At 44.2% G+C, this 26,840-nt stretch overlaps 1 protein-coding gene across 7 annotated transcripts in view; it reads right to left on the reverse strand.

Annotated features, from left to right (window-relative positions):
• Window positions 1-282: 282 nt before the first annotated feature.
• The window catches only part of LOC110528651 (regulating synaptic membrane exocytosis protein 1), a 65,506-nt gene continuing 38,948 nt past the window's right edge, over window positions 283-26,840 (reverse strand). Inside the window, exons 12-34 of one of the 7 annotated variants that reach the window (XM_036984542.1) lie at window positions 26,621-26,745; window positions 26,400-26,420; window positions 25,442-25,572; window positions 25,038-25,209; window positions 23,405-23,552; window positions 22,926-22,979; window positions 21,960-22,131; window positions 21,618-21,722; window positions 21,020-21,082; window positions 18,740-18,841; window positions 18,156-18,233; window positions 17,478-17,543; window positions 17,119-17,184; window positions 16,223-16,333; window positions 14,832-14,947; window positions 14,537-14,685; window positions 6,848-7,011; window positions 6,490-6,701; window positions 6,201-6,366; window positions 5,960-6,072; window positions 2,810-2,911; window positions 2,569-2,708; window positions 283-2,457 (exon numbers count right to left, since the gene is read on the reverse strand). In XM_036984542.1, coding sequence (XP_036840437.1) covers window positions 2,242-2,457; window positions 2,569-2,708; window positions 2,810-2,911; window positions 5,960-6,072; window positions 6,201-6,366; window positions 6,490-6,701; window positions 6,848-7,011; window positions 14,537-14,685; window positions 14,832-14,947; window positions 16,223-16,333; window positions 17,119-17,184; window positions 17,478-17,543; window positions 18,156-18,233; window positions 18,740-18,841; window positions 21,020-21,082; window positions 21,618-21,722; window positions 21,960-22,131; window positions 22,926-22,979; window positions 23,405-23,552; window positions 25,038-25,209; window positions 25,442-25,572; window positions 26,400-26,420; window positions 26,621-26,745 — 2,792 coding nt within the window. In that variant the 3' untranslated portion in view covers window positions 283-2,241. The remainder of the gene's footprint in view (window positions 2,458-2,568; window positions 2,709-2,809; window positions 2,912-5,959; window positions 6,073-6,200; window positions 6,367-6,489; window positions 6,702-6,847; window positions 7,012-14,536; window positions 14,686-14,831; window positions 14,948-16,222; window positions 16,334-17,118; window positions 17,185-17,477; window positions 17,544-18,155; window positions 18,234-18,739; window positions 18,842-21,019; window positions 21,083-21,617; window positions 21,723-21,959; window positions 22,132-22,925; window positions 22,980-23,404; window positions 23,553-25,037; window positions 25,210-25,441; window positions 25,573-26,399; window positions 26,421-26,620; window positions 26,746-26,840) is intronic. The other 6 variants (XM_036984535.1, XM_036984553.1, XM_036984562.1 and 3 more) reach the window with 6 other exon arrangements.

The following is a 26,840-nucleotide window of genomic DNA, read 5'->3' on the forward strand; positions in this document are numbered from 1 at the left end:
TGTAAAGGGGGCCAATCCACATCAGCCCACCCTTGACCTTCGTTGAGAGTTAAGGTTAGGATTAAGGTAAGGGAAAGTCATTAAAAAGTTGTTAAATCGCTTAATACGTTGGCGCCTAAATATGCTGACTTCTTTGTACAGCTCAGCAGCCATTTTGCGGTAGTTAAGTTCATCGTTTTCATCATCATAAACCCTGTTTATCGCCAAGGGTGAGTCAAAAACATAATTTTCATCATCATATACCCTGTTTATCGTCACGGGTGAGTCAAAAACCGGAGTCGATTTGCCCACCATTTTCTTCCACAGTCTTTTATTTGTAAATAATAAAAATGAACTCTTGAATATAAAACATACACATCAGTAGAGCCACATCTGTTATACAAACAAGAAATGTTGAAGTGAATACTTCTTTCCTAGATATGGTGTTTTGAGTGGAAACTCATGGACTGTAAACAATCAGTATCGTGGAGTAATACCGACAAAGGAAAGGGCAGTGGGCCGCACCGCAAGAGGTTCAACTAAAACGTCAGCTAACAAAACCTTTGTGGGTTTTTAAATTCAGTCCAAACCATGATAAAATACGGGGATTAAAGTTTTGCGGTTAAAGAAACAAGGTGGCATGTGTTGCAAATAGTCATGTTGGTTTTGGCTGCTATGAGGAGAAACTGAAAGGTCTGCTGGCTCCCCCTTGTGGTTGGGCACCGCTCAGCGGCTCTCAAAGCACAGGGCAAGGGGCTCAGATCTGTTTCCATAGGACTAGGAATGTTTGGATCGTTTTGTGTGTGTAAATATCGTCCCCCTGACTCATATTTACAACGTGTGTGTGTGTGTTTATAGGTGATAGTTGTATAGTCAGATACACTCATTTGATAATCATATATATCTATATCTTTTATCATTTATGTCATAATTATACTTCATATACATTAATCTCTGTTTTTATACACACATTCTCTACCTAGCCCCACTGCCAAAGACTATAGTTAAAACACTTAGCTCCTCAGATAGTCAGTTCGCTCAGTACTACGATACAGCACTGTTCTCCAAAGGGTTCAAAAGGAACACAAGAAAATAAAAAAGTATTTTGGAGACTTCCTAATATGGATATTCATACGCAGAGTGGGAGGTGTGGCCTGGGCGGAGCTTATTCCCCCGGTGTCCGCCCTTGGATGGCGGATGGCTTTTCTGTTTGTATTCATATTCAGTACGAGCAAACTGTACAAGTACATGCAACATACAAGCTGGCCTAAAGTATGTGGAACTAACACACATTTAGTCTAGTCTCTTTTTAAGTTATTCGTCTGGCTTTCGTTTTACAAAAAAATGTGCATGCAGCTTGGGCCGGGGTCCCGAGTCATGCTGCGCCCGCCACACTCGCCGGGGGTGACGAGACCTCTGCTGGTCTGCAGACCACCGTCACTCGAAACCAAATATGCACACAGGGAGTCTGCACCACATTCTCAACTCTAGGCAAATAGAATATGGAATAAAATAGATCTAACCATAATTTGGCCCTTTTTTTTCTCTTTCGCAACCATTTGTTGTCTGAAAAAGAATCAAGCTTTTGTGCTTGCTTTGATCTTAGAACAAGTATTGTCTTCACCTGTGCAGTCTCCCTCCCCTAACAGGTTGCGCAATCACGCCAATCCTCACAGATATAGCAATGCCATGACGACCTCAATGCTGAAACGCATTTTGATGGGCAGCTGTCGGCAGGGTATCTTCAACATTTTCCCTTTGTCTCCTGCACACTCTTTATGGCCTCACAATAACCTATTCACTGATTGGCTACACCAAGCCTGAGCTGACATCCCTTGTGCCCCCTAACAGAGTGGGCTGCATGAGTCCCTTCAATCTCAGGAGCACAAGCCATAACACACTCAACGGAGGGAGAGGAGGAATGGAGAAAGAGGGGACAAAACAGGAGATGTCAGAGAGGAGGAGGATGGATACATAAAAAGGAGGGATGAGAAATAGAAGAGGTGAGACTCAGGAGCAAGGCCTAGCAGCCCAGAGAAAGGAGAGAAGACAGAAGGAGGGAGGCATGGGAAATGATTGTCTGACTTCAGCTAAACTTTGATTGGCTAGTTCTCGCTCTCCCTCTCTTTCTCTGTATATCTCTATCTGTCTGGCTTTGATTTGCTTAAGGTTTATCTTGGCCCTAGGGATGTGGTCATGCACTCTGGTCAGTTGTGGTCCATTGGTTGTTGTCCATTTGGGGTTGTGGTTGCGTTGTGGTCACTAAGAGCGCATACCAGCTGGTCCTGAGCTGTCCAGGGATGTCTGGGATGCCCGCCGCGTAAGCGAGGCTAAGGTAGGGTCCACCAATGAGGAAGGAGGAAACAATTTGTACCAGCCAATCACTGTGCTGGAGAGGTCCAGCTCCTCCAATAGGATCTGTGCAACTCCCATGAAGCATTTGTGATCCAGTCGCCCGTAGTCGCCCCAGACTATTACCTGTGGAGAGGGACAGAGATAAGGCCCACAACTTCAAGCACACACGTACGCATTACACACACACGCACACAGACACACACAACAAGCAGTACAAGTTCCCGGTGTTATTACCTGGAGGACTTTCCCCTGTGGGCTTTCCTCAAACAGCAGGGCCTGCTGGTAGAGTGGCTCCAGGGTTTTACGTGCAATCTTGGTTTTCTTTTTGGCTTTACAGGCTCCGTTATCCAGCAGGTAGGCCTTGACATAGGGTGCTGCAGAGACAGAGTGGTGTGGGGGAGAAAGGTGAGGGAATGGAGAACAGACACACTTATCTGGGATTGTGTGTGTGTGTGTGTGTGTGTGTGTGTGGTACCTGGGAGTGATTTGGACCCTGGTTTGGGTGTAAGGCCACGTGCTCTAATCACCTCCACCTCTAGCTGGCCTTTTTTGTCCATCATTCCGATCTGAACATCTCCTGTAAACCATACACGGTATATCATTAGTGGTGTGAAAAATAAATAAATAAATAAAAAACACATAAAATAACGTATCTTTCATCTCCTTGTGTTTCATGAGCCTTAAATGTACTTTATCTCACCGGAGAAAGCATCCGAATGAGTGAAACAGCGCCCCTCTGTCTCTGTATGTGTAGCCCATCTATCTGATGTCGTCTGGTCAAAAAGAGTATGACATTGTTGCCGATCGTAGCATTGAATGTAAGGGAAGCCAGAGAGAATTTGGCCCCCTTGATAAAAAAATATATGAAATAATAGCCAATCAGCGTTGAGATAAACTGAGTGAGCTCAATTGTGAACGGTCCTTGCGCACCAAAAAAAAGTGTAAAGGGAAGCCAGTTTGGATTTGGCTTTACACCAATCACATCAAATTAAAAGCAGAACGTCATTTACACAATTGATTTTATTTTTGCATCTCGTTGTGTCACTGTCTTCCAGTGGCTAGCTAGCGAAAATCGTTCCTTTCCTAACTAGTGATGGATAGAGATATGGATTTAGACTTGTGGTTTTATTGAATTCTCCCTCCATTTTGGCCAATGATTATAACAGCGATACTAATCCAACCATTAGTTCATACCTTGTTGTGCCCCTGGCCTGAGAGGATGGAAGTTCAATATGTAGCTAGATGTAGAAGGCTAACATTAACTAGCTGGCCTGGCACATCATTGCCCATGAAAGGAATTTAAGTTAGCGAGCAAGCATTTTAGCCAGGTAGCCTAGGACAACAACTAAAATTGTGTACTGTATGACAGAGTGATGAAAGAGAGGAGGATGGCGTTTCTCTACAAGTAGTATGAGTCAACATGTTTTTTCTACTTACACAAACACACGCGCGTGCACACAGACACACACAGACACAGACACACACACACACACACACACACACACACACACACACACACACACACACACACACACACACACACACACACACTAATCAGCACCATGGACAGCCACCTCATATTTAGCTTATGTTTATTGAACTAAATTGTTTTTGGCATCTTTTAGTTGTCACTGTATTAAACTAAGCATAGGTGATTTGATGATGTTGAAGTTGAAATGGGGCTGGAATAGTTGAGGCAGCTCCTGTTTTCTTTTCGGCGGTAACTCTCTGTGGTTCTAAATCAATAGTTGTTTAGCAGTCCGAAAATGTCAGAAACATTAACTTGCTTGACCATGCTGTAGGTCTGTTTGTTACATGCAATGTGCTTTGTGGACTTCACCAGACAGAGGTTGCTCTCTGGTTTTGTGATGAAACAAAGGTGTGGTTGAATTTATTCTGCCACTGTGTCTTCTTATTGTCTCGACCTTTAGGCCTCTATATCAAGGCATATGAACTAACAGGTTATAGAGCAAACAACGCAATTATCACAACACACTGTCATGACTGTCCTGATCAGGTCAGGTTACAGTTGACCACAACCCTACAGATGATCTCTCAACCCCAACAGAGGAGGAGAGATCTAGGGGTCTGAAGATGTGGGGGTTTTATGACCCCTCACGCCCATGGTAAATCTTAGGCCACAGACAAATTCCTTTGTCCTGTTACTATGGAGAACCAGCCTCAGAACATTAAACATGAAATAAAGGGACTTTGGAACAATGGTTTCCATCAGCCACAATGGTGGTCATGACGATAGACGGAATATGAAAATGTATGTCATTTTTGTTTTGTTATTAAATGTTAATAGATTACATTATTATGAAAACATTGTAACATCAACAGTTTACCTAGTATATGTTTGATGTTTATACATTGTACGTTGTATGGAAAATGTCCAAATCAAAGAGAATGTTTTGGTAAAGATGAAATGTGAAGATAGTTGGATTTGAGTAAAATCTAGACCTTGCCCATAACTTGGTACGCCCAGAGAATTGCCCTAAAGGCGGTTACGCCCACTTCTGACACGAGGGTATAAAACCTGTGAGTAAAGAATTTACAGATAAGACTAAGTGACCCAAGCTGCAGTCGAGGTCTAAAAAGTCAATGAACCCAAAACGCAACACAAGTTTGAAGACAAGGAAATATTTTTCTACCCATGCTACGGATGAGTAGCTGTGTCTAAGCGGGTGAATTCAAGTCAAACCACCTAGCCTCCACCTCCCATTGAATCGTGGTATCTACACTGTTTCATTCCTACGCTGTGAGCTCTGAGCTACAGAGCTGTCTATCCTCAGAAGAGCCCTTCCAGAACAAGGACGAGGGAACAGACTCCTAAGCCAAAAGGACATCGTGAGGACGACCAGAGAGGTGCGCCGGAGAAGTGCGTCATTGAGCAGCCTGAACGGTCCCCTGAACGGTCTACGCGGAGAATCCACAGAGACCTTCCCCACGTAATTACATAATTATATTCTGACCCATAAGAGCGGCAGATTGGGGCAAGGCTAGAGTTAGAATAAGCATAGCTGACAAACTCACCCAAATGTATATTTCTCTCGTGTACTTTCTCTTTTTCTCTCTCTTTTAAATCCCCATTTTGGGTAACACGCGCCATGGTGTGTTGGCTCGTTATACTAAGTTCTACTCAATAGCCTAGAATGTGTTTTTGTGTATGTGTACATTTTATTATCATTTTAGCTTTCTAGCAAATAAATACTCAACTAAGATTGGTGTGGTACGAACTCATTGGTGAGACCCGGGTCCGTGCAGATTCCCGGATTATGCGAAGTTCAGAACGAGATTGTAGAGGTAACTGATTAATTAGCGGCTGTTGTAAAATCGATATTCTGATATTCTTTGAGTTAATTTGGGAAATAGAAACTCAATAAAAACGTATTTTCCCATGGTGCCCCAGGTTAATGAGTTAATAATTGCTTGATTCAGTTAATCACGCAATTAGAAACTTTTAATCATTCGATGGGCAACAGTCGTCACATTAACTAATACAACGTCACAACAACACACTGTAGGGTAAGGTTGTAATATGGCTTTTTGTCCCTGGCTTGGATTCCTTAGCGATTTTACCCACGCATCACTACTGTCCATCATATCCCTTTGTGCCACTCACCCATTGCGGGTGTGGCTAATGTTTGCCGGCCCACCAGTTGGGCGGGGCCAAGGCCATCCAGGAAGTCACTGAACTGACTGTCAACCCCCAGCCTCATCCCCGAGAAGATTAGACTGGAACACACATAAACACACTGAGGTTAGACTACTGAAGACCAGAATAACGTTAAACTGGACAAGCATTGAAGTGAGAATGACACTACCACTACAAACAAAGAGAGAGTGAGGCTAGAGATACTGACTTCCCCTCAGAGCTGTAGCTGTTCATGCTCCCGTCAGTGGAGTCTCTGCTGGCCTGGCGGTTCATGGCAGAGCGGGGGTACTCTACAGCCATGCCCACCTCTGTACTCCGCTGGATCTGAATTTTGTTCTTTTTTTTGCCCTTCTTCTTAGTATCCACCACCACTGCTTTTTATTACACACAACAAATACAACAACAATACATTCATATTACCAACTGGTTTTAATATGGGTGCTGGATACAGGGCTTGTGTATGGTGGGGTCTTGTTTGTATGGTCTGTCTGTGTTACCTTTCTGGGAGGTCAGCTGTGAGGTGCTGCAGCTGCGTCTGGAGGGCAGGCCTACAATGGCCACCACCCGTTGGCTGAGGCTGGAGCGTCGCTTCTTGCCCCCGCCCAATGCTGTATCTGATTGGCTGCCGTCCGTGTGCTCAATGCCATAGATCTCACCACTCACACTGGTGCTCTTCAACATGCTGCGGCCTGACGCACGCATCGCCTTGCTACACACACACACACACACACACACACACACACACACACACACACACACACACACACACACACACACACACACACACATATTTTGTAGTCTTTACTGCAACACACAGGTGTGTGCGTGTGTGTGTGTGTGTGTGGTTCTTTTTACTTGAAGCGTCCCCGGGGTCTCTCTGACTGGATGGATATGTAGCTGGTACTACTGATGCGGGAGGCACTGCTGGTGCGAGAGATGGCTGACACGTCGCTGACATCACTGTCTGAAGACTTGCGGGATACGTTCTCACAGCTGGTTCTCCTCTGGTCCTTATACAGCTATAGAGAGAGGATTAGAGAGGGACAGGATGAGAAGAAATATTCACATCTATTTCATGCCAATAAAGTTGACTGAATTTAATTATTTTTAATTGAGAGGGGGGATAGAGGAGTGAGGGGTGAGAGAGAGACAAGATGAATATGGAGAGATGGTCATAAATATGGGGAGTGAGAGAGAGGGACAGAGAGATGGAGAGAGGTCAGATGAGCTCCTGCAGTTTTCAGCATGTTCTTAACAAAATTTAGATTTAGAATTAGATAAACTTTTATTTTTTTGTCAGGAACATATACAGGATGCTACCCTCTACAACAACCTTCACTCCAAATAAAAACTCAAAACCTACAACCTGATTTTGGACAGAATTACGGAATGACCTGGAAGGCTTACAACTACCAAAGATTATTATTCCAACGCTGTACAGAAAATGCTCTGGAAAACAATAGAAACCTGAAAACACCATCCAACCTGGAACTGAGTGAGTAATGTTTAGTATGAAGCTATATTTTATTTCCAAAAGCCAAGAAGAAAATACATTACATTACTTTAGAAGGACTGAATGATCATTTAAGGCTGCCAAGCTTGATACAACTTCAATTAGCACTGAAGTGTCAAGTGAGAGGTGTCAAAGCCCTTTAGCCCAACAATGCCAGGAGAGTCGAACAGTCTACTCCAACCAAATGGAGAGGCCTTAGAAGCTTCCTCCCGCTGTTCAGAGGTAATTAAAATACAGTACCCTGTGTATGTAAAGAATGATAAGGCAAGAAAATATCACAAAATGAAGCTCTTTATGGAAAATCAAGAGACTTTTTGCTGACTATTATAAAAATGGGAACATCAGCAACCTCATTTTCCACACAAACCATCCCCTGGCATGGCACAGTGCCACTTTAGCACACTACTCCTCTGTTAACAGGGGGGGTGTTAACGAGGGGTGGAAACTCAGGATACTAGACAACGAGGACTCTGAGTCAGCTAATATACGTATATCCCTATAAGTCTGGAACAGTATTGGTACAGGGCAACCCCAAACAGTTTCAGCTGGACTTTCAACTAATCAAAGAATTAGCCCAGCAGGAGAAGCTCTCCCTTGAGAAAGATACCCCCACCCCGAACGGGTCAGACCAGACCTCTTCATTATATAACCCCACAGACGAGCAACCCCAAGTGGAAAGTCAACCTCCCAGCACAGAGTACTACCCCCTCATTGAAATGAAGGATACATTTACCCAGCTGGAGGTAAGGCAGGTGGAGCTGGAACAGCAGGTGATTACACTTCAGTCAGCACAGACCCAGACAACAGTCCAGCACAACAACACCCCCTTAACCAGACCCGGAGAGCTGGAGGTGGAGAGAGACATATCTGCACTCTGGACTGTGGTGAGACAACTTCAACAGGAGAAAGAGCAGAAGAAGAACAGAGCACTAGAGGTGAGGATCAGACTGCTGGAAGAGAGGGTGAGGGGGATGGCATTTGACAGAGAACAACCCACTAGAGATGTGGCAAACCAAGCAGAGAAGCCAGCAGAACAGCCCACCTCAGCTCCCAACAAAAGTCTCGACACCAGAGCAGAACAGTCCACACCAGACCCTGACCATAGCATCGACATCACAGCAGAACAGACAAATGAAGAACCCCAAGCCCAGGGTATCTCACCCCCTCTGAGCACCCCCCCTGTCAGCCACCCTGATAGCCCTCCTGCCTACCCCCCCACACACACTGAGGACATAACCAAGACACAGATTGTACTCCTTATGGACTCAAATGGGAAATATATACAAGAAGAAAAACTTTTTCCCCAAACACATTGTCTAAACTCTGGTGTCCAAACACCCAGCACACCCTCGACCTTCTGTCTGAGGACCAACTAGGGTCACCCAGCCACATAATAATACACACAGGCACAAATGACCTGAGAACACAGCAGGAAAGTGTGGCCACAGCACTCAAGGGAGTGATAGAAGCTTCTTCTTCTACTGCTACCATACAGCGGGTAAACACAAGTATTTCCCGTGACTGTGCCTCAAAACCAAATGTTTCCTGGCCCACCACTCTAACCTGGACTTGAACAGCCTCTATGACCAGGTCCACCTATACAAGGCAGCAGTGCCCACCTTCGCCAGACTCTAAAGGACATCGCTGTCAAACTCAGCCAGCTGCCAACAATTCACACAGAAGCAACAGACACCCCGCTCAGACCAGCGAGACACTCTCCCAGACCTGTGGGACAACCCACCCCCACCCCAACCAATCAACACCCCACATAAGTCAACCATGCCCACACCCCATTTAGGTCCCCTCAGATCAGACCTATGTCCCTCCTGCCCACCCCATGTACACCACCCCCGCAAAGTGGGCCTTAACATGGAAGTCACGCATACGCCCAGGCCGTGAGCAGGCAAACAGGCCCAACCCCCACTCTTACACTAACCCAAGCCAATGGCATGTACCAGATGCTCAGCAGGCTCTGCTCACACTTACTGGCCTGAGGCCAAACCACATGACCAACATGTGGAACACAAAGCCTTCACTATCACATCCTGGAATATCCAAGGCCTGAGGTCATCTGCCTTTGGCCTAAAGAGCAGGAACCTGGACTTCATCAAAGAAATCGGAAATACAGACATTGTCATCCTACAAGAAACCTGGTATAGAGGAGATGGACCCACTGGTTGCCCTCTAGGTTACAGAGAGCTGGTAGTACCATCCACCAAACTACCAGGTGTGAAAGAGGGAAGGGACTCAAGGGGGAAAGCTAATTTGGTATAGAGCAGACCTAACTCACTCCATTAAATTAATCAAAACAGGAACATTTTACATTTGGCTAGAAATTCAAAAGGAAATCATATTAACAGAGAAAAATGTCCTGTGTGCTACCTATATCCCCCCAATAGAATCCCCTTAGGGTGAAATCAATAATTTCCAGGCCCAGGGACATGTACTAGTTGGTGGTGACCTAAATGCTAGAACCGGACAAGAACCTGACACCCTCAGCACACAGGGGGACAAACACCTACCTGGACGTGACAGCAATTCAATCCCTTTTAGACAACTTCCTGGATAAAACATTCCAGAGTAATAGTGAAGATGTAAACTTGGCAGTAGAAAATCTTAACAGTATATTTGACCTCTCAGCTTCCCTATCAAATCTAAAAATCTCAAATAGAAAACCAAAGAAAATATTACAATGACAAATGGTTAGAGGAAGAATGCAAAAATCTAAGAAAGAAATTGAGAAACATGTCCAACCAAAAACATAGAGACCGGAAAACCTGAGTCTAAGCTTTCACTATGGTGAATCACTAAAACAATACAGAAATACACTGGAAAAAGAAAAAAAAGAAGGAACAGAACGTCAGAAATCAGCTCAATGTAATTAAAGAATCCATAGACTGTAACCACATCTGGAAAAATTGGAAAACACTAAACAAACCACATAAAGAATTATCTATCCAAAATGGAGATGTATGGGTAAACCACTTCTCCAATCTTTTTGGCTCTATAACAAAGAACAAACAGCAAAAACATATACATGATCAAATACAAATCTTAGAATCAACTATTAAAGACTACCAGAACCCACTGGATTCTCAAATTACCTTGAATGAACTACAGGACAAAAATAAAAACCCTTCAACCCAAAAAGGCCTGTGGTGTTGATGGTATCCTCAATGAAATGATAAAATATACAGACAACAAATTCCAATTGGCTATACTAAAACTCTTTAACATCCTCCTCAGCTCTGGCATCTTCCCCAATATTTGGAACCAAGGACTGATCACTCCAATCCACAAAAGTGGAGAAAAATTTGACCCCAATAACTACTGTGGGATATGCGTCAACAGCAACCTTGGGAAAATCCTCTACATTATCATTAACAGCAGACTCGTACATTTCCTCAGTGAAAACAATATACTGAGCAAATGTCAAATTGGCTTTTTACCAAATTATCATACGACAGACCACGTATTCACCCTGCACACCCTAATTGACAAACAAACAAATCAAAACAAAGGCAAATAATTTCATGCTTTGTTGATTTAAAAAATACTTTGACTCATTTTGGCATGAGGGTCTGCTATACAAATTGATGGAAAGTGGTGTTTGGGCAAAAACATACGACATTATAAAATCCATGTACACAAACAACAAGTGTGCGGTTAAAATTTCTTCCCACAGGGCCATGGGGTGAGACAGGGATGCAGCTTAAGCACCACCCTCTCCAACATATACAGTGCCTTGCGAAAGTATTCGGCCCCCTTGAACTTTGCGACCTTTTGCCACATTTCAGGCTTCAAACATAAAGATATAAAACTGTATTTTTTTGTGAAGAATCAACAACAAGTGGGACACAATCATGAAGTGGAACGACATTTATTGGATATTTCAAACTTTTTTAACAAATCAAAAACTGAAAAATTGGGCGTGCAAAATTATTCAGCTCCTTTACTTTCAGTGCAGCAAACTCTCTCCAGAAGTTCAGTGAGGATCTCTGAATGATCCAATGTTGACCTAAATGACTAATGATGATAAATACAATCACATGTGTGTAATCAAGTCTCTGTATAAATGCACCTGCACTGTGATAGTCTCAGAGGTCCGTTAAAAGCGCAGAGAGCATCATGAAGAACAAGGAACACACCAGGCAGGTCCGAGATACTGTTGTGAAGAAGTGTAAAGCCGGATTTGGATACAAAAATATTTCCCAAGCTTTAAACATCCCAAGGAGCACTGTGCAAGCGATAATATTGAAATGGAAGGAGTATCAGACCACTGCAAATCTACCAAGACCTGGCCGTCCCTCTAAACTTTCAGCTCAAGGAGAAGGAGAAGAAGAAGGAGAAGGAGAAGACAAGGAGAAGACTGATCAGAGATGCAGCCAAGAGGCCCATGATCACTCTGGATGAACGGCAGAGATCTACAGCTGAGGTGGGAGACTCTGTCCATAGGACAACAATCAGTCATATATTGCACAAATCTGGCCTTTATGGAAGAGTGTCAAGAAGAAAGCCATTTCTTAAAGATATCCATAAAAAGTGTAGTTTAAAGTTTGCCACAAGCCACCTGGGAGACACACCAAACATGTGGAAGAAGGTGCTCTGGTCAGATGAAACCAAAATTTAACTTTTTGGCAACAATGCAAAACGTTATGTTTGGCGTAAAAGCAACACAGCTGAACACACCATCCCCACTGTCAAACATGGTGGTGGCAGCATCATGGTTTGGGCCTGCTTTTCTTCAGCAGGGACAGGGAAGATGGTTCAAATTGATGGGAAGATGGATGGAGCCAAATACAGGACCATTCTGGAAGAAAACCTGATGGAGTCTGCAAAAGACCTGAGACTGGGACGGAGATTTGTCTTCCAACAAGACAATGATCCAAAACATAAAGCAAAATCTACAATGGAATGGTTCAGAAATAAACATATCCAGGTGTTAGAATGGCCAAGTCAAAGTCCAGACCTGAATCCAATCGAGAATCTGTGGAAAGAACTGAAAACTGCTGTTCACAAATGCTCTCCATCCAACCTCACTGAGCTCGAGCTGTTTTGCAAGGAGGAATGGGAAAAAATGTCAGTCTCTCGATGTGCAAAACTGATAGAGACATACCCCAAGCGACTTACAGCTGTAATTGCAGCAAAAGGTGGCGCTACAAAGTATTAACTTAAGGGGGCTGAATCATTTTGCACGCCCAATTTTTCAGTTTTTGATTTGTTAAAAAAGTTTGAAATATCCAATAAATGTCATTCCACTTCATGATTGTGTCCCACTTGTTGTTGATTCTTCACAAAAAAATACAGTTTTATATCTTTATGTTTGATGCCTGAAATGTGGCAAAAGGTCGCAAAGTTCAAGGGGGCCGAATACTTTCGCAAGGCACTGTATATCAAAAAATTGTCGAGGGCACTAGAAAAATCTGCAGCACCCGGCCTCACCCTACTAGAATCTGAAGTCAAATGTCTACTGTTTGCTGATGATCTGGTGTTTCTGTCACCAACCAAGGAGGGCCTACAGTAGCACCAAGATATTCTGCACAGATTCTGTCAGACCTGGGCCCTGACAGTAAATCTCAGTAAGACCAAAATAATGGTGTTCCAAAAAAGGTCCAGTCGCCAGGACCACAAATACAAATTCCATCTAGACACCGTTACCCTAGAGCACACAAAAAACTATACATACGTTGGCCTAAACATCAGCACCACAGGTAACTTCCATAAAGCTGTGAACGATCTGAGAGACAAGGCAAGAAGGGCATTCTATGCCATGAAAAGGAACATAGAATTTGACATACCAATTAGGATCTGGCTAAAAATACTTAAATCAGTGATAGAACCCATTGCCCTTTATGGTTGTGAGGTCTGGAGTCCGCTCACCAACCAAGAATTCACAAAATGGGACAAACACCAAATTGAGACTGCATGCAGAATTCTAAAAAAATATCCTCAGTGTAAAACGTAGAACACCAAATAATGCATGCAGAGCAGAATTAGGCCGATTCCCGCTAATTATCAAAATCCAGAAAAGAGCTGTTAAATTCTACAACCACCTAAAAGGAAGCGATTCCCAAACCTTGCATAACAAAGCCATCACCTACAGAGAGAAGCTGGAGAAGTCCCCTAAGCAAGCTGGTCCTGAGGCTCTGTTCACAAACACACCCCACATAGCCCCAGGACAGCAACACAATTAGACCCAACCAAATCATGAGAAAAAAAAAAGATAATTACTTGACACATTGGAAAGAATTAACAAAAAAACAGAGCAAACTAGAATGCTATTTGGACCTAAACAGAGAATACACAGTGGCAGAATACCTGACCACTGTGACTGACCCAAACTCAAGGAAAGCTTTGACTATGTACATACTCAATGATCATAGCCTTGCTATTGAGAAAGGCCGCCGAAGGCAGACCTGGCTCTCAAGAGAAGATAGGCTATGTGCACACTTCCCACAAAATGAGGTGGAAACTGAGCTGCACTTCCTCACCTCCTGCCCAATGACCATATTAGAGACACATATTTCCCTCAGATTACACAGATCCACAAAGAATTTGAAAACAAACCCAATTATGATAAACTCCCATATCTATTGGGTGAAATACCACAGTGTGCCATCACAGCAGCAAGATTTGTGACCTGTTGCCACAAGAAAAGGTCAACCAGTGAAGAACAAACACCATTGTAAATACAACCCAACATTTATGCTTATTTATTTTCCCTTTGTACTTTAACCATTTGTACATCGTTACAACACCGTATATATACATAATATGACATTTGTAATGTCTATTCTATTGGAACTTCTGTGAGTGTAATGTTTACTGTTCATTTTTATTGTTTATTTCACTTTTGTATATTATCTACTCCACTTGCTTTAGCAATGTTAACATATGTTTGCCATGCCAATAAATCCCCTTGAATTGAATTGAATTGAGAGGAACAAACGGACAGGGATATGGGGAGCGAGAGAGAGAGAGGGACAGAGAGAAATGGAGAAATACAAAGAGGGTTAGGGTTAGGGGCTGACCTCAAGTGACAGGTGACTGACCTCGCGTTTGCTCTTGAGCACCCTCTCCACGTCCCTGCTAGAAGTGGACGGAGCAGCAGAACTCCTATAGGAGTCCCTCTGCTGCACCTTCATCTGGAGCTGACGAACACGCTCCTCTGCTGCTAGGGCTAGACACACACATACATACAGGGAGGAAATAGCAAAAATATATACACCCACAATTAATCACTGCACACCCACATTTAATGACTCACTCACTCACTCACTCACGTTTACAGACAAAATCAAGTCAAGAAAGCCACACTTTCCACACCTTGCTCTACGGGGCTGCTGCTCTTGTCTGGGACCTGTGGGAGTTGTCTGACCCTGCGAGCTGCTGACGAGGACATCACTGAGGAGGACAGAGACGCACCACCTTGGAGGTGGCCCCTGAGAGATAGAGAGAGAGATGGAACGAGAGAGAGGATGAGAGAATGCAACCACTACTACTGTTTATTCATTTTTTTACCCCCTTTTCTCACCAATTTCGTGGTATCCAATTGTTTTTAGTAGCTACTATATTGTCTCATCGCTACAACTCCTGTACGGGCTCGGGAGAGACGAAGGTTGAAAGTCATGCGTCCTCCGATACACAACCCAACCAAGCCGCACTGCTTCTTAACACAGCGCGCATCCAACACGGAGGCCAGCTGCACCAATGTGTCGGAGGAAACACTGTGCACCTGGCAACCTTGGTTAGCGCGCACTGCGCTCGGCCCGCCACAGGAGTCGCTGGTTCTCGATGAGACAAGGACATCCCTACCGGCCAACCCGGACGACACTAGGCCAATTGTGCGTCGCCCCACGGACCTCCCGGTCGCGGCCGGTTACGACAGAACCTGGGCGCGAACCCAGAGTCTCTGATGGCACAGCTGGCGCTGCAATACAGCGCCGTTATACCACTGCGCCACCCGGGAGGCCTCTAGTTAGACAGAGTTTTGAAACATAGGATCTAAGAAGAGCACGAGACAGAGTCAAGCTTGGTAGGAAAGTGAGGGGAAGTGTACTATGCGCAATATGCGTTTCAGTGTGGCTGGTGTGAGGTCTTGTAGCAAAAACAGCTTGACACATTTAGACCAAGAAAAACAGACAATTAGCATTATTGAGTGTACAAAACATTAAGGACACCTTACTAATATTGAGTGGCAACCCACCCTTCCCCTTTTGTCTTCACCCGCTTTTGTCTTCACCCCATCCTTCACCCTCTGAGTGGCATACACAATCCATGTCGCAATTGTCTCAAGGTTTAAAAATCCTTCTTTAACCTGTCTCCTCCCCTTCATCTACATTGATTGAAGTGGATTTAACAAGTGACATCAATAAAGGATCACAGTTTTCACCTGGATTCACCTTGTCAGTCTATGTTATGTTCTTAATGTTTTGTACACTCAGTGTACACTTACACACAAACGCACGCACGCACGCACACACACACACACACACACACACACACACACACACACACACACACACACACACACACACACACACACACACACACACACACACACACACACACACACACACACAGGCCCATGGCTGGGGTACAATATCAAATAAATAGTGCATTATAGGCAGTGGAATCATGGAGGAGGAAGGCAACAGCTCTTTCTCTCTCAGGCTGCTCCTCCAAGGCCACTGAGGTGAGGGGTCAGAGGTCAGCACCTGTATGGTTGGGGTGAGCCCGGGGCCAACTCCTGGAGGGTCCCCTTACCGAGAGGCCGCAGGGGAGGGGGCCGTCCTCGGGACCCCCTCAGGATGGAGGTGGGCTTTATTCTGGGGGCCCCAACACACACACCATACACACCGTGTGCACAAAGTCGCAGCATGCAAAAATGAAAGAAAATAACAGAAGAGGAAAAGAGGAAAGAAAGGAAAAATGATGAAAAGAAAAGAAGGAGCTTTGTCAAACATATTGAAATCAGCATACACAGTGTGAGAGACATCTCAGAAGACAACATTGTTAAAGGTGCAGGTCAAACTACCTTATTCCATATTAGGAAAGACCCCACTTTGATACTGAACTGCCAATTACAAACGCAAGCTCATCTTGCCTCCATCTCAGAGAATCCTGACCCACGCTTTCATGATTATGTTAGCATCCCCATGCTAACCGCTGTACTGCACTGCAGCCCAGTACAGTACATGTGTACGTGACTTAATCTGATAGATTATTCTGAAATCAGCGTTTGAAATTGTGGTAATGTGGATGAACTGGTGGACAGAAAAGAGGGGGATCCCCACGAGGTAAAAGTCACCATATAGGTGCAGATTTAGGATCAGTTTACCCCAAACAAATCCTAACCTCAATTATTGTGGGGGAAAACTGATCTTAGATCAGTGTCTAAAGTGAACTTCATCCTAGACTGGGAATTTGTGGGAGGGGACAGACTATGATGGCAGGATGAATCTCGCAATGAGATTCACATGCTCGACTCAAACTTTAATTTCAATTCTGTGCTGATGTGAACGGGAGATTTTATGAAAGTTTGAGGATTGGGCCGGAAGTGATGATGTTGATAAACAAAAATCAGGGTATATGCTATGATTGGCCCCCTTACCTGTCGTTGTCAGGGAGCTTCTTGCCCAGAGTGTGACAGGTGGATGAGTCCAGGCTCCGAGTTTGCCTGGGAGATGGGAGATGAGTGGAAAACAGAAAGAAACGGATGAAGGAATGAATAAATAAACGGAGAGAGTATGGGACAGGGGTAAACAGCTGGGGTAAGTGAGAGAAGTCTGATTTTCTATTCGTCATGAAACGTCTAGCCTTATGCTCTACAGAAGACAAGCCAGTTAGGCGATTGATTTGATTAAGTTGTCAATACACATCAATGGAATATGGAGTACGGAACAATGATCGTGAAGAAGCGGCACACATGTATTCATTGAACAAGTAATGTGTGTGTATGTGTGTGTGTACCTCTTCTTTGCACTGAGGTGGTTAACTGTCTCCTGTCTAGGTACTAGAGGTTCCATCATCCATTTGCTTCATACACACCACAAACACGAAGGTGATGAGATGACATGATGAGAAACACAGACACACAGACACACGCACAAAAGCACACGCACACACGCACACACATGAACACACACACACACACACACACCACTTACATAGATATAAACTCAACTTTAATCCTGAATTACGTTGAATTTGTTATGAATATTAAAGACACACATTAGTGATAATGATAAAAGCTCAGTTGGCAATGCAGTAGACACATAAAAACTTCTGAAATCCTTATCAAAGCTCAGCGATTCTAAAGGAGAAGATAAGGAGAAGATAGAGGCTTCTAGAATGCTAGAATACAATCTGGATTGTGGAACACAACCTGCAGACTGTTAGATTCTAGAATAAAAACTACAAGCCACAGGGATTATAAAGAACAAACACAAGAAACTAGTCCATACTATGCCAAAAGACACTGTACATAGTCCCATAGAGAAAAATGATCGATTGTGATATGTTTAGGGTTAGAAGTTAGCTAATTATCAGTGTTTGCATTTGGGTTTAGTACAGGTGTGGGGGTTAGGGTTGGGGTTGGGGTCAGCTGCTAACAGGGGGGTTGGGGTGGGAGCAGTGGGGAAGGGATACCTGTCGTCTTCTGGGGAGGCGTGTTGGATTAGAATCCTGGGGCTGGCGGGGCGTCTGCGGGGCAGAGACTGGGAGCAGCTGAGACCCAGCAGCACCCCCGGTGGACACACAGAGAAACACATGCATCATGGATCAACTGCACTCTCATAGGGGCTGTATCGAGTTCATGGGTCTATCATATCTCTGAGTCTCAGTTTAAGGCTGTTACCACAAAAATGCCCAGATAATTTCAGACTACTCCAACAAAAAAGGACCCTGTCTTTAAGACAGCTCATAAAGTAGCTATGTACAAACAGTCACTCCAGCAGATCCACAAAGAGAATGGATTACTACAGATACTTGTACTAGTACTATACCAATCCTTATGCACAAACCTTAAGGGTGTACTTAAAACTACATCCACCACACTGTCCCCACACACACACACACACACACACACACACACACACACACACACACACACACACACACACACACACACACACACACACACACACACACACACACACACACACACACACACACACAGGTGGTAGATTGTCTGAGGCTGGATGCAGGCAGTGTACAGGTCAGTGGGCTGGTACCTTTGGGGATCTGGTGAAGGAACACTATGGTTCCTTTCTGGGTTCAGACAGTTGGTGCTAGCACTCCTAGTCTTAACCCTGTCCAGAGAGGTATGTAGATCACTAGCTCAATAACATGCCATCCAATGTAGGGGTGGAGAGGAGGGGACACAGAACAAAGAAGAGGAACATGGAAAGGAAAGAGATGTTAGGTACTTAAATCATAAAGGACATGCTAGTCTGAACGTTGTTTTAAGTGATCCGATGATTGATTGAAGTCAATACAAGTCATTCAGTGTTGGGGAGTAGTGAACTCTATGTATTTCAAGTAGTAATTTAACTGCATTGACAGTTGTATTTGAACTAAATTCCAATATTGGTAGTGTTTTCAGTAGTTAAATACTTTATTACCATGTAGTGGTGTAGCTAACTACTGGAAGTACACACTACTTTTTTTGCAAAAATAAAATATTGGTGGTAGACAAGAATACCTTTTTGTTTGTTAGCATCAGACCTGCCAAATTCTCACTTGAAACATCGTTTTTAGTCCATGACATTTCAGATTTAAATATGATACTTTTTCGTAGTTAACTACTTTTTCATAGTAACTTAAGTTAAGTAAACTATATTTTTCACAAGGGTAGCTTTAGTGTAGCTTAACTTTTAAAGTGAGAAGTAACTGGTAGCTTGGTAAAATATATTTTCAGAGTAGCTTCCCCAACACTGAAGACATTGTCAGGTCGTGAGATAGCCAGGTTGTCATGGAGACCTGTTCTCCGGTTGTCAGAGGAGTTTGTGAACATAGTATGAGGAGGTCACTGAGGGCTGAAGGTGTGTGTGTCTTACCTAATGGTGACCTCGTCTGTAAACCTGAGAACGTGTTGTGTGAAAGAGCTGCGTATTGCCGTGAGAACGCTGGAACGCACCATTGAGCCAGTCTTTAAACATGCAGGCAGTGTGGAACTTTACTCAAGACAATGAAAAGAGTAACATATAAAAAGCATGCAATAAAGAGACAACAAAAAACAACTTAACATCAAACAAACAGAGGCCAAGAGTGGGAAAGGATGTGGTAGCCGACAACTATGGACAATACTCACATGGGCAAGAGAACTGTTTTTGCAAACTGGACTACTTTCAATACTTGCCCAAAGACAATTGATGGAATTCATCCCAGAAAATCCGGAAGATAAACATCAGTAAGACCAGGATACAGTCGGGTGCATATGATGTAGACATACGAGGTCAACTCAAGGGATGTTACCTCCTGAACATAAAACTACAGAAGTATCAACACTGACGGCGGTACAAAGTTGGGAGGGGAGACATTTTCTAACACAACCTCGCTCTCTTCTTCTTCCACCTACCTGTAAATGTCCTTGTGGATGCCATTGACTAAGAGAGGCATCTTAGGGGGAAGTGTGGTACTGTGTCTAGGAGAGCCCCTGGGTGAGTCGTGTGACGCATGTATGCATGCAGGAGACGTAGATAGAAAACGGGGAAGGAGGAAGATGGATTAACAGAATGTAAACATGGTTCCTGAAATACTACTAAAGAAAGACAGGAGAGCAGCATGCCAGCTGAGTGCATGTATGTCAGGCTCTACCAGCCATACTTTACCACTTACCTATGTGGGTGGGCTCACTGGGACAGTATTGCACCTTTGTCGAATATACTGGATCTTTTACATTTTTACAGACACTCTTATCCAGAGCGACTTACAGCAGCAATTAGGGTTAAGTGCCTTGCTTTAAGGGCACATCGACAAATGTTTCGCCTAGTCGGTTCCAAACCAGCAACCTTTGGGTTACTGGCCCAACGCTCTTAACCGCTAGACTACCTGCCTTCCAGTAACGCGCTGAACTAAAGTGGCCTCTAATGTTGGAGGAACATTCATTCGGCTATGAATGGACCAGAATAGCTACATGACGCTAACTCTGAATAACTAGCAGCCCCTCAGGCATTGGCCAGGGTCAACAGAGGCTATGTGCGGTCAGTGGTGGACAGTCCCAGTGTTGATGTCTGGGTGGGTATGTGTTGCGTCACTGTCACACGGGACAGGATGGACACACTGAAAGATCCATCACTCTCTCACACACATGATGACGCATTTAGGAGATTGAGTGAAGTCATCAAGAAATATACACCCATCTTTATGCAGCTCCAATATTCATGTATAAAAAGGCTAAGGATAAAGGCTGATAAGGATAGTGCGAATGAGGATGATGATCATATCTAATACTACCACTACTAATAATAATATTTCAATATCAAATAAAACATGTGATGACACCTGTTTACCTTTCAGTGTGTAGGCATTCTGCACTTTTGCCCCGCATTGACTGGTGGATCAGGATGACCTCACTGTAGTTACCATGGGGATGGATGACACATGAGGAAGTAAACAACGAAGCCAAACCAGAGGACAGAGAAAGAACAGAGATACAAAGCTGAGCCAGCGGAGAACAATGGGAGAGGTAGAAGTTACCCCTAACCATAGATCTATCAGATGACTCTACCCAATTTCCCAACCCTAACCATTACAGGGGATGAACAAATCTGACCCTGTGTCAGTGGTTAGGGGAAACCTCTACCTACTCCGATGACAGCAGCTCTTGTCTCATGGCAATAACTTAATCGAGTCTTAATCAACAAACAACAGAGACCAAACAAACAAGTGGCCAGCCATATCCAAACATAGTCCCCACAATTCATTGTGCCGAATCACAGAAAGAAGAACACAAAGGAAGAAATTAAACCGAAGGTACTGTCTGAACTGAAAGAGATGGCAGGGAGAGGGAATCCATGGCCAACTGATTGTACACACACACACACACACACACACACACACACACACACACACACACACACACACACACACACACACACACACACACACCTGTCATCTACATAGTCCTGCTCCTGGTAGTGTCCTCTGGTAGAGTCGTAGTAGCGGGTGGGAGAACGAGACCTCCTACTATGGTGGATCTCATCATCCAAACTCCTGATACAGAGGGGTGAGATATGGAGATATGGGACAGGGAGAGAGATGGAAAGAGATAAGGGGGAGAACAAGGCTTTTAGCTGTGGTAACACTGTACAAAATAAATATTCTCAGCGCTATTTGTTCTGGGTCACGGAAACGGCAAAACAAAAAGTGGTCCTTCAAGTTCTCCTCCCTTTCCTCTCCTCACCCTTTTCTTCATCAACACCCCTTCTCCCCCCTCTCCTCTCCTCTCACCTCTGGGTGGGTACATTGGCGGGTCGTGATCGCCCCCTGCCCTGTTCCTCTCTGTGAGGAGAGACAGATCGAGAGCGATGCTGGGGTGTCCTCTTCTGCTCCGGCACCTCCAGAGTGGTGGCGTGGGGATCCTTCTGCTGCCTCCCCCTCTCCCGCGAACCCCTCTCGGCAGCTACACACACACCCACAGGGGGAGAGAAGCTGTGCTCATAACATCAAACATACATACGATATATTGTCCCAAACTGGCACAATTGCAGGCAAGTTGACATTTATTGTCATGAATCTTGCCCTCAAGGCAGAACTGAGATTTTTGAAATGGTCCATATCGTAAAACTTTTTTCTTTTTTTTGTCTTAATTTAATGTTAGGGTTAGCACTGTGATTAAGGTTAGGGTTAAGTTTAAAATCAGATTTTATGACTTTGTGGCTTTGCCAGCTAGTGACCACTCTGCAGAACTGCCTCCAGGGCAAGATTTGTGACAATAAATGCCAACCTGCCAATTGCAGCCCTCAGATCTATGACAATACTAAAACAAACTACTCATGCCGGTTTGAACTCAAAGTTACCCACTGTCCCTGCTTTAACATAAGTGCGCACGCACGCACACACGCACGCACGCACGCACGCACACACACACACACACCCACACACACCCACACAGACACACACAGACACACACAGACACACACAGACACACACAGACACACACAGACACACACACACAGACACACACACACACACACACACACACACACACACACACACACACACACACACACACACACACACACACACACACACACACACACACACACACACACACACACACACACACACACACAAATACAGCAGGGTCGTTTTCTGAGGCCCAGTGTCCTGACGTCAACAGAACCAAATATTAAGTTGTAGAATGTTGATGGAATGTGTCTCTCAGTAAGACAGCATGCCCATGGCCCCACCCACCTTTAGACATAGGTCCAGTGTCATCGTACTCAGGCTCTTTAACACGCTGAGAACCTGCACAATGGTTGGCACACATGGAAAACACAGGCACAGACAGAAGGAATGGGGTAAGCAGACTACATTGATATAGACATGCATGCCGACACAAACACACACACACACACACACCACAGAAGGCTGCTGAGGGGAGAACGGCTCATAATAATGGGCGGAACAGAGCAAATGAAATGGCATATTTGATACCATTCCACATATTCCGCTCCAGCCATTACCACGAGCCCATCCTCCTCAATTAAGGTGCCACCAACCTCCTGTTGCACACACAAACTACATTTATATACAGTAATATCTCAAACACACACACACACACACACACACACACACACACACACACACACACAATAGGGTAAGTAGACCACATAGATTACAAACAGATGTATTGTGAACACACATCGGACATGCACCCGTCTGTGACTTACGCTGCAGCTTCTTGCTGGGTGTGTCTGTGTTTCTGCGGGGCATGTAAGGGGATGGCCAGGGCAGGGGGATAGACGACACGTCGTGGGTCTGCAGCTTGTACCAGTGAGGCTTGTCATCCAACGGGGCTGTCTCCAGCTCTATTAGGATCTAGACATACGTAACCAATATAAACAAGATCAATCAGTTACACACAAGGCCAATGACAGCAATTCATGCACTCCTAGATGCACAATTGAAAGCATCCTGTCGGTTCGGCAACTGCACCACACGCAACCACTAGGCTCTCCAGAGGGTGGTACGGTCTGCCCAAAAAAAATCACTGGGGGCACACTGCCTGCCCTCCTGGACACCTACAGCACCTGATGTCACAGGAGGGCCAGAAAGAAAGATCATCAAGGACATCAACGACCCGAGCCACGGCCTGTTCACCCCGCTATCATCCAGAAGGCGAGGTCAGTACAGGTGCATCAAAGCTGGGACCGAGAGACTGAAAAACAGCTTCTATCTCAAGGCCATCTGACCGTTAATTAGCCATCACTAGCTGGTTACCACTTGGTTAGTCAACCCTGCACCTTAGAGGCTGCTGCCCTATGTACATAGACATGGACTCACTGGTTACTTTAATAATGGAACACTGGTCACTTTAATAATGTTTACATAATGCTTTACACATTTCATCTGCACAGTGCATTCAGAAAGTATTCAGACCCCTTGAATTCTTCCACATTGTGTTGCGTTACATCATTTTTAAATGGAAGAAGTTTGGAACCACCAAGACTCTTCCTAGAGCTGGCCGCCTGGCCAAACTGAGCAATCGGGGGAGAAGAGCTTTGTCAGGGAGGTGACCAAGAACACTCTGACAGAGCTCCATAGTTTATCTGTGGAGATGGGAGAACCTTGTAGAAGGACAACCATCTCTGCAGTACTCCACCAATCAGACCTTCATGATAGAGTGGCCAGACGGAAGCCAGTACAATGTGCCTTTCAGTAAAAGGCACATGACAGCCCGCTTGGAGTTTGCCAATAGGCACCATCCAACGTGGCAGAGCATGAAAGGATCTGCAGAAAATAATGGGAGAAACTCCCCAAATACAGGTGTGCCAGGCTTGTAGTGTCATACCCAAGAAGACGCTGCTGTAATCGCTGCCAAAGGTGCTTCAACAAAGTACTGAGTAAAGGGTCTGAATAGTTATGTAAATGGGATATTCCAGCAAAAATGTCTAAAAACCTGTTTTTGCTTTGTCATTATGGGCTATTGTGTGTAGATTGATGAGTGGGAAAAACCTATTTAATCCATTTCAGAATAAGGCTGTAACGTAACAAAATGTTGAAAAAGTCAAAGGGTCTGAATCATTTCTGAATGCATTGTAAATGTATTCTACTATATTTTAGTCAATACCACTTCGGGCTTTCTCCTCCTAATATTTATATATTTCTTAAATCCCTTATTTTACTTTGAGATGTGTGTGTGTTGTTGTGAATTGTTAGATACTACTGCACTGTTGGAGCTAGGAACACAAGTATTTCGGCTACATCTGCTAAATATGTCTATGTAACCAATAATATTTAATTTGATTCCTGTGTGTGTCTGTGTATCTGTGTGTCTGTGTGTGTGTGTGTGTGTGTGTGTACCTCTCCCATGAACATGCTATTCTCGTCAGGTAAGCGAGGCTGGTCCCACATGGTCAGCTCTAGCATGTGTTGGCGAAAGTCTCTGCGGTGGATGTGGGAGTACACAAACGTCTGGTTCCACTTTGGCTCTCCACTCTTCTTCACTGTCTTAGTCCTCCGCTTGCTCTTATCGCTGTGCACACACACACCAAATCAAATCAAATGAGCAATTATTTGTCACGTACACAGTTTACAGCAGGTATAAACAGTGCAGCGAAATGCTTACTTGCAGGATCCCTCAAGAATGCGCACACACACACACACACACACACACACACACACACACGTTGACATTTGTTGTTGGTTTCTTCCTGTCTACAGACTCTTATGTGAAAGTCTGTCAGTGATAGACTTTGTTAACGTACCTTCGGTCTGGCAGGAAGTACATTTTGACGTAGGGGTTTCTGGGACGCCCATCCGGGCGGGGAGGCAGCTCTGTAGCCTGTACCACGTTCACAATCAGCTGGTGTCCCACCTTATCATACCACAGCTTGACCTGAACAGACACATGGATACACACACGTACATGATCAGAAGGAGCCAATCTTAAAGTCCCATCTTAAAAGGCATGATGTAGGCTACAGACTATATACAATTATAAACTGGGTGGTTCGAGCCCTGAAGGCTTATTGGCTGACAGCCGTGGTGTATCAGACTGTATACCACGAATATGACAAAACATTCATTTTTACTGCTCAAATTATATTGGTAACCAGTTTATAATAGCAATAAGGCACCTCGGGAGATTGTGGTATATGGCCAATATACCACGGCTAAGGGCTGTTCTTATATACGACTGTTATGAATTTTATGAATAATGAATAATGACTAAACAATATATACCTTTAACTATAACTAATTGAATTCTTCCCTGTTTTACTATATCTGATTAATAATGTTAGTTCATAAGAAAGAGGTTATGTAGCATGGATAAGGGGGAATTGGAAATGATAACCATTGTGGAAGAAGGAATGTATGTGTGTGCCTAAAGTAAGCAAAGGGAATCCTTAACCTATGTTAAATGCTAATTGATTAATATTGAGACTGATCCTTGTCTATTTTATGCAAATAAGAATCTTACAAATTCTTAGAAACAGACAAAGTGTTTTGCTTTGTTATAATTGAATTGGTAAATGAACATATAGGAATTGAATTCCTCTTACAACGACGCAATGTGGAGTGCCTGGATACAGCTCTTAGCTGTGGTATATTGGCCGTATACCACACCCCCTCGGGCCTTATTGCTTAAATATAACACAACCCCAAATATCTGCACTGATGATACATGACATAATACATGACAATCCTTTGGTATGGACTCACTAAAAGTTGTCCGGGCAGTACCTGAAAACACACACACAAACACATACAGAAACACACACACACACACGCACACACACACGCACAATGGAAATGATCACCATAAACCAGATTACTATCACATACAAATACATAATAATCCCAAATGTTTGGTGCGTACACACACACACACACACACACACACACACACACACACACACACACACCTGTTGGTGTATACTCACTGCAAGCTGTCCAGGCATTAGCTGTGGGTGGTCTCTAAGTGTACTGGGACTGGTGGGGGACATGACCGATATAGATGGCCGCTCCATCTTCTGGGACTCAAATGAACTGGAACCTGCTGTGAGGGCAGAAATAAGACAAGACGCATCTCGCCCAGTTAAACCCCTAACAACTAGGTTTGAAAAGAAACTGAGATACAGAGAGATAAAGAGAGAGAGAGAG

This window comes from Oncorhynchus mykiss, chromosome 1 (assembly GCF_013265735.2).
Source record: "Oncorhynchus mykiss isolate Arlee chromosome 1, USDA_OmykA_1.1, whole genome shotgun sequence".
Taxonomy (NCBI): Eukaryota; Metazoa; Chordata; class Actinopteri; order Salmoniformes; family Salmonidae; genus Oncorhynchus; species Oncorhynchus mykiss.